The sequence below is a fragment of the Ranitomeya variabilis genome, chromosome 2, assembly GCF_051348905.1.
Source record: "Ranitomeya variabilis isolate aRanVar5 chromosome 2, aRanVar5.hap1, whole genome shotgun sequence".
NCBI classification, from domain to species: Eukaryota; Metazoa; Chordata; class Amphibia; order Anura; family Dendrobatidae; genus Ranitomeya; species Ranitomeya variabilis.
In genome coordinates, this window is record NC_135233.1 from 13,605,713 (window position 1) to 13,617,987 (window position 12,275).

The 12,275-nt window shown below is 50.4% G+C and overlaps 1 protein-coding gene across 5 annotated transcripts in view; it reads left to right on the forward strand.

Moving 5' to 3' along the window:
• The first annotated feature begins 204 nt into the window (after positions 1-204).
• The window catches only part of ZFAND3 (zinc finger AN1-type containing 3), a 164,950-nt gene continuing 152,879 nt past the window's right edge, over positions 205-12,275 (forward strand). For 2 of the 5 annotated variants that reach the window (XM_077282036.1, XM_077282037.1), the window contains exon 1: positions 550-820. In XM_077282036.1, the coding sequence (XP_077138151.1) occupies positions 750-820 (71 nt within the window). In that variant the 5' untranslated portion in view covers positions 550-749. Of the gene's footprint in view, positions 312-334; positions 821-12,275 lie in introns of those variants that run through there. The other 3 variants (XM_077282035.1, XM_077282038.1, XM_077282039.1) reach the window with 3 other exon arrangements.

The following is a 12,275-nucleotide window of genomic DNA, read 5'->3' on the forward strand; positions in this document are numbered from 1 at the left end:
GATACATTGTATCGTGTTGTTCTCTCTATTTCCTCTTCTATTTTGGCTTTGGTCCAACTTAAACCAACCAGCTCCCTCTCCCGCCTGTACCACCGGCTGCTGGGGGGGGTAGTCTGTGCAGTCAGCACGTCAGGTCTCATATTTTTTGATAATTAAGCTTACTTATATCTTTCTTCATTCTTTCCCGCTAATTTCTCGTTTTCCTGTCAGGGTCATGTAATGTTTGGACTCAGGTCTGGACTGAATACCTCACAGTATCATGGACCTCCCCCAGTGGTGGAATGGTTTTGTCCTTTTCCAGCTGATTTTAGGTCTGTGCCTCTTCGCCTGAACCGAGACTCCAGAGAGGACCGTACCATTAAGTGAAGAGGGGTGTTCGGACTTATCGAGCACATTTTAGTAGCGCTGTCGCAGTGGAGGCGCCGGTGGTACCGAGGTGCCGGATAGTTCTAGTCGTTTACACTGTGGGGACATTGACATCTGTGGTTTGTGGCTGACACCGCTCTCCTGTGCCGCGCTCCGGGGTGGCTGCTCCCCCATTTTGCTCTTGGTACGCCCCGCCTCCAGCTGACCGGCCTGGAATCACGGTTTGGAGCCTCGGACTGGTCGCCCCGGAGTCGCCGTGTCCCGCCGGCCCCGTCCCCGCCGTTATCCTGTGAGGGTCGCGGACAGCTCAGGGGCAGCAGGGAGTGTGAGCGGCGCGGAGGCCCTGGCCTTGGTGTAGAGAGAGCGGCCCAGGCCTGTCAGACATGGGAGACACCGGCAGCGAGCGCAGCAAACCGCCCAGCCTCCCCCCGCGCTGCCCCTGCGGATTCTGGGGGTAAGAGACCGGGCACCGAGCCCTGAGAGCGGGCACCGAGGGTAGAGGGGCGGAGCCTCACCACAGAGACCCCTGTGCCCCCCGACCCTGTATACCGTCACACTGTGCCCCCCTGACCCTGTATACTGTCACACTGTGCCCCCCTGACCCTGTATACTGTCACACTGTGCCCCCTGTCAGGGTATACTGTCACACTGTGCCCCCCTGACCCCGTATACTGTCACACTGTGCCCCCCTGACCCCGTATACTGTCACACTGTGCCCCCCTGACCCCGTATACAGTCGCACTGTGCCCCCCTGACCCCGTATACTGTCACACTGTGCCCCCCTGACCCCGTATACTGTCACACTGTGCCCCCCTGACCCCGTATACTGTCACACTGTGCCCCCCTGACCCCGTATACTGTCACTCTGTGCCCCCCTGACCCCGTATACTGTCACACTGTGCCCCCCTGACCCCGTATACTGTCGCACTGTGCCCCCCTGACCCCGTATACAGTCGCACTGTGCCCCCCTGACCCCGTATACTGTCACACTGTGCCCCCCTGACCCCGTATACTGTCACACTGTGCCCCCCTGACCCCGTATACTGTCACTCTGTGCCCCCCTGACCCCGTATACTGTCACACTGTGCCCCCCTGACCCCGTATACTGTCACACTGTGCCCCCCTGACCCCGTATACTGTCACACTGTGCCCCCCTGACCCCGTATACAGTCGCACTGTGCCCCCCTGACCCCGTATACAGTCGCACTGTGCCCCCTGACCCCGTATACAGTCGCACTGTGCCCCCCTGACCCCGTATACCGTCGCACTGTGCCCCCCTGACCTGTATACCGTCGCACTGTGCCCCCCTGACCCCGTATACTGTCGCACTGTGCCCCCCTGACCCCGTATACTGTCGCACTGTGCCCCCCTGACCCCGTATACCGTCGCACTGTGCCCCCCTGACCCCGTATACCGTCGCACTGTGCCCCCCTGACCCCGTATACCGTCGCACTGTGCCCCCCTGACCCCGTATACCGTCGCACTGTGCCCCCCTGACCCCGTATACAGTCGCACTGTGCCCCCCTGACCCCGTATACCGTCGCACTGTGCCCCCCTGACCCCGTATACCGTCGCACTGTGCCCCCCTGACCCCGTATACCGTCGCACTGTGCCCCCCTGACCCCGTATACCATCGCACTGTGCCCCCCTGACCCCGTATACCGTCGCACTGTGCCCCCCTGACCCCGTATACAGTCGCACTGTGCCCCCCTGACCCCGTATACAGTCGCACTGTGCCCCCCTGACCCCGTATACCGTCGCACTGTGCCCCCCTGACCTGTATACCGTTGCACTGTGCCCCCCTGACCCCGTATACCGTCGCACTGTGCCCCCCTGACCCGTATACCGTCGCACTGTGCCCCCCTGACCCCGTATACCGTCGCACTGTGCCCCCCTGACCCCGTATACCGTCGCACTGTGCCCCCCTGACCCCGTATACCGTCGCACTGTGCCCCCCTGACCCCGTATACCGTCGCACTGTGCCCCCCTGACCCCGTATACAGTCGCACTGTGCCCCCCTGACCCCGTATACTGTCGCACTGTGCCCCCCTGACCCCGTATACTGTCGCACTGTGCCCCCCTGACCCCGTATACAGTCGCACTGTGCCCCCCCTGACCCCGTATACAGTCGCACTGTGCCCCCCCCTGACCCCGTATACAGTCGCACTGTGCCCCCCCTGACCCCGTATACAGTCGCACTGTGCCCCCCCTGACCCCGTATACAGTCGCACTGTGCCCCCGTGACCCCGTATACCGTCGCACTGTGCCCCCCTGACCCCGTATACCGTCGCACAGTGCCCCCCTGACCCCGTATACCGTCGCACAGTGCCCCCTCTGATCTGCTATGTCACCGCACTGGGCCTCCCTGACCATTTGCAGCACCGGTTGTTTGTAATCCTGATTTTTGTGGTCAAAACATTTCCCAACTTTTTTTCTTAATTTGTGCCCAAATGTAGATCACGCTCCACCACAAACTTCCCGTGGTGTAATTTTTTTTATAAGCTAGATATTTTGATGGAAATATTAGTCTTGTGTGCGATATTTTAACATATTGTGCGACTTCTTGTTCTAAAAAAAAAAAAAAAAAAAAAAAGTTAGTGGCACCGTCGTTTTAATTTTTGTTTCCTAAATCAATAGTACCTGTAAAAATAAGAAACTTTGTCATCTATCTTATCAGAGAAATCGTCTTTGTGCGCCAGGACTGATCTCTCATTCACAGTATTTCGTGAAGACGGATTTATACTTTGCCGAGAGGAGATGACGGCTGGTGCTCATAAAGTTCTATGTTGAGGAGGAGGAGGAGCTCTGCGTCTAGCTCCTCCCCCTGCATAGAATCTTATCAGCACCAGTCGTCACTAAATTTTACACGTAAATTGAGAATTTTTAGGCCACGTTCAGTATTCGGTCAGTATTTTACGTCACTATTTGTAAACCAGGAGTTTGTGATAAATACAGAAGTGGTGATGTGTCTCTATTAGACGTTTCCTCTGATTGTTCCTCTCCTGGTTTTGGCTACAGATACTGATGTAAAATCCTGACCGTGTGAACGTGGCCTAAACGATCTGTTCAGGAGGAGATTTCTCAGTTAAGAAATATTGCAAAGTTTCTTATTTTTTTGTGTATTATTGATTTATGAAATAAAAATGAGCAGGATGGACACAGAAAACACCGAAATGTAGAGTGAGTCTGCACTGAATTCATGGTTTGTGTTAATGAGCCTTTCTCTCCGTCCCCACCCCCTTGTCTTATGGTACTACCACATTGGATTTTGGCTCCCATTAGGTGGCCCCATCAGGGTTTATGTCTGAACCCCCTGCAAAATGAGGTTCGGATGTATGCGCCAACGGGGCCATAGACTGTAAAGGTGCCGGCAGGGCGGGCGTGCACTGATGTGCGTCATTTTCGGCAGTGTACGCCTACAGGAGGTGAACAATCGGATGTTGTACACTGCATCTGGGTGTCCACCTCCAGAAGACGTACACTCCTGAAAGTGACAGACATCGGTGCACGTTCGCTCTGCAGACACCATTACAGACTATAGCCCCATAGGCGCATACCTCTGAACCCCAATATACAAATTGTAGTTCGGATGTGTGCACCAACGGGGCCCCCGAAGAGGTGACAGAACGCAATGTGAAAGCACCTGGTGCCACCTTCTTGGTGTAATGTCCCCATGGCTGGTCGCTGAAAACCAATCCTCCAAGGAAGGGTCACTCCAGACTCCTGGCACCTCCTGACGTATAAGTGTGGGTGCTGTGAGGGAAGTTTACCAATCATCGATGGCAGGAAGATCTCGGTGATCACCTACACTTATGCCTATATAATATAGGCATGTAATAACCACTCGTCCATCGGGCACAGCCTGGGCAGCAGTGACATACCCCCAGACAAGCATGATGGTAGCCAGTGCCTACTCCTAACCCCCAGCCCATCCCCCTGATCCTCTGCTCCCATGGCCTCTGTTTTCCAGTGGGTACATCGTTGTTCTCTCTGGGTTTGCATTGCTTGGGTTATGTTGATTCTGATGATCCTTTATTTGTGATGTATTATGTGCTGTGCCTTCCTAGAGACCCTGGGAAGCATGGAGCCACCGTGCACCGTCCACATAACTGCATCATAAGGTGTACATTACACCGTGATCAGCGCCATATGATGCCCTCCATAATGCCGGCAGGATCATGGGTTTTATTGTATTACAGGACACTGCAAAACCTCCTGTGCTGCCCAGACAGCTGCGCTCCCTTCATGATGATGTGAGCTGTCTCCTAGATGATCCCATATTCTTTAGATCGCGAGCTTGAGTGATTTTGACACGGACATGTGTGCCGTCTCCTGGCATCCGATAGATTTAGGTAGTTTGCATATTGTCTTCTCACAGTGTTAGCTAGTTGTATTTGGCTGAGACATTGGATCATGCGCTCATGTCCCCAAATATTGTGGGTCAGTATTGCAACTGCGAGAGCGTTACACTGCCATAACCAGTATGTATGAGTGATAAATACAATTACTGCGCTCCGTCTGCTGCACTGGGTCCGATACTTGTATTCTCATCGGCATCTGTGTAATGGTCAGTTCTTGTCTGGATGTAGAATGTCAATATTATCATATTTAGAATGAGTTAATATAATATTTACACATTTTTTTGTTCTCTGCAGTGTGGAACAGAATTATTGTAAAGTTATACATTGTACATATATTACATTACTGATCCTGTATTATACCCCAGAGCTGCACTCACTATTCTGCTGGTGCAGTCACTGTGTACATACATTACATTACTGATCCTGAGTTATATCCTGTATTATACCCCAGAGCTGCACTCACTATTCTGCTGGTGCAGTCACTGTGTACATACATTACATTACTGATCCTGAGTTACATCCTGTATTATACTACAGAGCTGCACTCACTATTCTGCTGGTGCAGTCACTGTGTACATACATTACTGATCCTGAGTTACCTCCTGTATTATACCCCAGAGCTGCACTATTCTGCTGGTGCAGTCACTGTGTACATACATTACATTACTGATCCTGAGTTAACTCCTGTATTATCCTCCAGAGCTGCCCTCACTATTCTGCTGGTGCAGTCACTGTGTACATACATTACATTACTGATCCTGAGTTACATCCTTTATTATACCCCAGAGCTGCACTCACTATTCTGCTGGTGCAGTCACTGTGTACATACATTACATTACTGATCCTGAGTTAACTCCTGTATTATCCTCCAGAGCTGCCCTCACTATTCTGCTGGTGCAGTCACTGTGTACATACATTACATTACTGATCCTGAGTTACATCCTGTATTATACCCCAGAGCTGCACTCACTATTCTGCTGGTGCAGTCACTGTGTACATACATTACATTACTGATCCTGAGTTACCTCCTGTATTATACTCCAGAGCTGCACTCACTATTCTGCTGGTGCAGTCACTGTGTACATACATTACATTACTGATCCTGAGTTAACTCCTGTATTATCCTCCAGAGCTGCCCTCACTATTCTGCTGGTGCAGTCACTGTGTACATACATTACATTACTGATCCTGAGTTACATCCTGTATTATACCCCAGAGCTGCACTCACTATTCTGCTGGTGCAGTCACTGTGTACATACATTACATTACTGATCCTGAGTTACCTCCTGTATTATACCCCAGAGCTGCACTCACTATTCTGCTGGTGCAGTCACTGTGTACATACATTACATTACTGATCCTGAGTTACCTCCTGTATTATCCAGAGCTGCACTCACTATTCTGCTGGTGCAGTCACTGTGTACATACATTACATTACTGATCCTGAGTTACATCCTGTATTATACCCCAGAGCTGCACTCACTATTCTGCTGGTGCAGTCACTGTGTACATACATTACATTACTGATCCTGAGTTACCTCCTGTATTATACCCCAGAGCTGCACTCACTATTCTGCTGGTGCAGTCACTGTGTACATACATTACATTACTGATCCTGAGTTACCTCCTGTATTATCCAGAGCTGCACTCACTATTCTGCTGGTGCAGTCACTGTGTACATACATTACATTACTGATCCTGAGTTACATCCTGTATTATACCCCAGAGCTGCACTCACTATTCTGCGGGTGCAGTCACTGTGTGACCTCCTAATACCCCGCAGAATCCATACGTGGCCACATTGCAGACACCATTAGGCTAGTTTCACACTAGCGTTTGCATGAGCTGCGGAGGGCTGCGGACTTCCTCCGTGAAGCCCCGCCCTCGGCCGCACCTCCGCCTCTAGCTCCGCCTACTTCTGCACGCGGCCGGCATGCGGCCTGTGTACCCATCTTTAACATTAGGTACGCAGGTCGTGCCGCAGTATGCGGATGCTCCCACATGCGTCGTTTTGATGATACAGCAAAAAAATGAAATTGCTACAAGCTGCGTTTACGCTGGTCGCCGCATCGTCAAAACGACACATGCGGAAGCATCCGCATACTGCGGCACGACCTGCGTACCTAATGTTAAAGATAGGTACACAGGCCGCATGCCGGCCGCATGCAGAAGTAGGCGGAGCTAGAGGCGGAGGTGCGGCCGAGGGCGTGGCTTCACAGAGGAAGTCCGCAGCTCATGCAAACGCTAGTGTGAAACTAGCCTTACATATTCGGCTCTGGACTCGCAGACATTATCGCTGTTTGTCACTTTTTTATCGTCTGTGTCTGTGATGTTGATGACGGTCTTACATCACATACAGGAGCAGCATGTTGTGGTCTGCAGGAAGGTTTTGTATTGGGGGATGTGGAGTTTTGTATTCTTTATTTTTTTTATAACGCTAACATATTCTGCGCGCTTTACAGGTTGCATACATTATCATCACTGTCCCCGATGGGGCTCACAATCTAAATTCCCTATCAGTATGTTTTTTGGAACGTGGGAGGAAACCGGAGGAAACCCACGCAAACACGGAGAGAACATACAAACTCCTTGCAGATGTTGTCCTTGGTGGGATTTGAACCCAGGACCCCAGCGCTGCAAAGCTGCAGTGCAAACCACTGAGCCACCGTGCTGCCCAAATTGGGGGATGTGGAGTTTTGTATTGGGGGTTGTGGAGTTTTGTATTGGGGGGGGTGTGGAGTCTTGTATTGGGGGGGGTGTGGAGTCTTGTATGGGGGGGGTGTGGAGTCTTGTATTGGGGGGGTGTGGAGTCTTGTATTGGGGGGGTGTGGAGTCTTGTATTGGGGGGGTGTGGAGTCTTGTATTGGGGGGTGTGGAGTCTTGTATTGGGGGGTGTGGAGTTTTGTATTGGGGGGGGTGTGGAGTTTTGTATTGGGGGGGTGTGGAGTTTTGTATTGGGGGGGTGTGGAGTTTTGTATTGGGGGGGTGGTGGAGTTTTGTATTGGGGGGGTGGTGGAGTTTTGTATTGGGGGGGTGGTGGAGTTTTGTATTGGGGGGGTGGTGGAGTTTTGTATTGGGGGGGTGGTGGAGTTTTGTGTTGGGGGGCGTGGAGTTTTGTACACCGAAAGAGAACACCTCATATACTAATCAGAGAGGCCAAAAAGGAGGGGGAAAATATAAACCTCCGCATCAACATATACACTGATAGAGGAACAAACCGAAGGAGCAATTCCCAATATAACACCATTTATTAGTTAAAATAACTTCAGTACAGAAAAATACATTAAATACAATAATCAATGAGAAAAAGAGTACAACTCAGATGGACCGAACCATCTGTGAACTGATGTCGGCAGAAAAAAAAAAAAAACAGGAACAAAACACCAAGACCAAGAAGACCCAAATAAATTACCCAGGGAGCTGTATACCAATGAGCTCTAATACTTATGCCAGGGGCAGTCTATTATCATAAGTATATCGGACAGCATCAAAGCCTCCTATCAAAATATAGCACTGCCTCAAATATTGCACCAAACCCGTAAGCCTAAAATAGCACATTAGTCCATATCATGGCATAAGGGCAATAGTATGTGTATAATACCTGTGGTCATGATGGCCCGAGTGTCTGACCCGCAGTAGAACACCTCGACGCGCATTTCACCACGCCAGTGGCTTCGTCAGGGGTGTGGAGTTTTGTGTTGGGGGGGTGTGGAGTTTTGTGTTGGGGGGGGTGTGGAGTTTTGTGTTGGGGGGGTGTGGAGTTTTGTGTTGGGGGGGGTGTGGAGTTTTGTGTTGGGGGGTGTGGAGTTTTGTGTTGGGGGGGTGTGGAGTTTTGTGTTGGGGGTGTGTGGAGTTTTGTGTTGGGGTGTGTGGAGTTTTGTGTTGGGGTGTGTGGAGTTTTGTGTTGGGGGTGTGTGGAGTTTTGTGTTGGGGGGGTGGAGTTTTGTGTTGGGGGGGGTGGAGTTTTGTGTTGGGGGTGTGTGGAGTTTTGTGTTGGGGGGGTGTGGAGTTTTGTGTTGGGGGGGTGTGGAGTTTTGTGTTGGGGGGGTGTGGAGTTTTGTGTTGGGGGGGTTGAGTTTTGTGTTGGGGGGGTTGAGTTTTGTGTTGGGGGGGTTGAGTTTTGTGTTGGGGGGGTTGAGTTTTGTGTTGGGGGTGTGGAGTTTTGTGTTGGGGGGTGTGGAGTTTTGTGTTGGGGGGGTGTTTTGTGTTGGGGGGGTGTTTTGTATTGGGGGGTGGGGTTTTGTATTGGGGGTGGAGTTTTGTATGGGGGGGGTGTGGAGTTTTATATTGGGGGCTGTGGAGCACCTGAGGTGGCTCGTTGCCTCATTGGGAGGTCTTCTTAGCAGACGCCCCGGGGCTCAGTGTCTGTGGTGTAGTCTGGTCTCTATGCTCAGGGCAGAGGTTTTTGGCACAGAGATTGTCCGTCTCCGCTATCCCTGGACTTGTGGTAACTTTAATATAATACCCCTGAGTATCAATAATCCGACACTTGGGGTGAATCGCCCCGCCATGGTGGTAAAGACGCGTTTAGTGGATCTGTGGTTGTCAGTGTTGTCATAATGACGGCCTAACCAAGGGTTGCCAAAAGCAAATGGTCTGTAATAAACTGCAGCACCAGAGGACATCTTGGGCCGTGTTCTCACCTAGGATAAATGCGCTTTTTTTCCGGAATATCAGCTGAGGTTCATCCATCAATCCAAGTGGATGTGATTTCATGAAAACTCCTGCACTCTGTGTCTAACGACCCTTCTGAACTGCGCGGGGGTTTTAGTTTTTGTCCTGTTTTGTGTTTTTTATAGACTTCTATGGGGAGTCTGAATAAAATGCAGTTGCCTTAGTAAGTGCAGAATCTGTGTTTCTGTACTAAAAAAAAATTAATTTATTAATTTGTGCATCAAATCTATAACAAAACTATATAAAAAAAAATAAAGTGAGAACTGCATAAATAAAGCAGCAAAAAAACAAAGCTCCAGTGCAGATTGCTATTGCATGTTGTGGTGCAGACACCTGTAGATAAAATGTTCCAGTAAAATCCCTTTTTTGCACACTGGAAAATGGCCATAAAGTCTGCTCCACCTGCGCTCCCACATCCTGTTTTTAGGCATCTCCAGCAGTTTCCAGGCTGGAGAATTCCACAAGGTGAGACGATTAATGGGCAGCTTGTATAAAGAAGCTAAAAATATGTAACGGCTACGGGGACCGTAATCACCGGTCCTGTCAGCCTTCTAAAAATAAGCTACAGAGGCCGTGCATGTAAAGGGAATGTGACCTCAGAAAGCAATCCTCGCCTTTACAGGCTTTCTATCATAAATTTAAGTCCGTTTTTGGTGATTTTTTTTTTTTTTATTTTTTTTTTTATTTTTTTCACTTTTTCAAAAATTTAAAGCTTCACACTCTGAGCAGGGAGCCTCATATCAGTCTGACACTTCCTGTTCTGTAGCCATCATTTTTCTGAAGTCATCTCATTTTTCTCCTCCATCTCTCAGCACAATGACCTCTGCACAGAGTACAGAGCATGCCCACAACACTCCCCTATAGAGGATATGTGATGTAGCAGCTCAGTACTTACTGCACACAGACCTCTGCACAGAGTACAGAGCATGCCCACAACACTCTCACATAGAGGATATGTGATGTAGCAGCTCAGCACTTACTGCACACAGACCTCTGCACAGAGTACAGAGCATGCGCACAGAGTACAGAGCATGCGCACAGAGTACAGAGCATGCGCACAGAGTACAGAGCATGCGCACAGAGTACAGAGCATGCGCACAGAGTACAGAGCATGCGCACAGAGTACAGAGCATGCGCACAGAGTACAGAGCATGCGCACAGAGTACAGAGCATGCGCACAGAGTACAGAGCATGCGCACAGAGTACAGAGCATGCGCACAGAGTACAGAGCATGCGCACAGAGTACAGAGCATGCGCACAGAGTACAGAGCATGCGCACAGAGTACAGAGCATGCGCACAGAGTACAGAGCATGCGCACAGAGTACAGAGCATGCGCACAGAGTACAGAGCATGCGCACAGAGTACAGAGCATGCGCACAGAGTACAGAGCATGCGCACAGAGTACAGAGCATGCGCACAGAGTACAGAGCATGCGCACAGAGTACAGAGCATGCGCACAGAGTACAGAGCATGCGCACAGAGTACAGAGCATGCGCACAGAGTACAGAGCATGCGCACAGAGTACAGAGCATGCGCACAGAGTACAGAGCATGCGCACAGAGTACAGAGCATGCGCACAGAGTACAGAGCATGCGCACAGAGTACAGAGCATGCGCACAGAGTACAGAGCATGCGCACAGAGTACAGAGCATGCGCACAGAGTACAGAGCATGCGCACAGAGTACAGAGCATGCGCACAGAGTACAGAGCATGCCCACAACACTCCCCTATAGAGGATATGTGATGTAGCAGCTCAGCACTTACTGCACACAGACCTCTGCACAGAGTACAGAGCATGCCCACAACACTCTCACATAGAGGATATGTGATGTAGCAGCTCAGTACTTACTGCACACAGACCTCTGCACAGAGTACAGAGCATGCCCACAACACTCCCCTATAGAGGATATGTGATGTAGCAGCTCAGTACTTACTGCACACAGACCTCTGCACAGAGTACAGAGCATGCCCACAACACTCTCACATAGAAGATAACACGTCATAACTCGCATCACTTTTGTCCCATCTTCATCACAGACAAGAATACAATGACCAGTAACAACTATGTATAGATAACACCTCCCTGTACATTGACCTCTGCACAGGTTACAGTATGACCACGGCACTTCCATTGAAGATAAGTGATATCACATGAACCCTCCTCCCCCTCCCTGTACATTGACCTCTGCCCAGGTCACAGCATGACCACAACATTCCCATGGAAGATAATAGGTGGTCACATCTCACCCCCTCCGTGCTCATTGACCTCTGCACAGGCCACAGAGTATGCCCATTAGGTCAGCTTCAGACTACGGTTTCCTACACTCCGTGGTTTCCCTAACGTATGCATCTTAGTTGAGGCAAGATGGCCTCCTCCCATGAAGAACTTCAGACTTTCTCTGCATAAGTTCAAGAAGGGGAGAACGGCTCTGCTAATCTTCAGCAAGGAATAAGGCGGCAAGTTAAGTAAAAGTGAGGAGAAAACCGGAAACAAACCTGGGGGGAGGGGAGGTCGTACTGCTAGTCTATGAAAAATGAGCAGCAAACAACACATAAGTGCCCACTAACAGTCCGGCAGCTGTGCCACTGCGTGCTGCGGAGGTGCCGCGGAGGGGCTGTGTGCTGTGGAGGGGCTGCGCGCAGCCGGAGTGCCTGTCTGAGAAGTCCCCACAGCTGGGAAGGACCTGCTCCATTTCCTCCATCTTCTGCTTCTCTGTAACTCCAGATGGATTAGTCTTGACAACAGGCAGAGGACAGCAAAGGAGACGCCTCGTGGCCAAAGCTTTTATGGCAATTTTTCTCAATTTTTTGTACTAATGAAAGCACATTAAACTTGTTCTGGTGTTTGCTCCTGCAATGTAATAGGAAAAGGT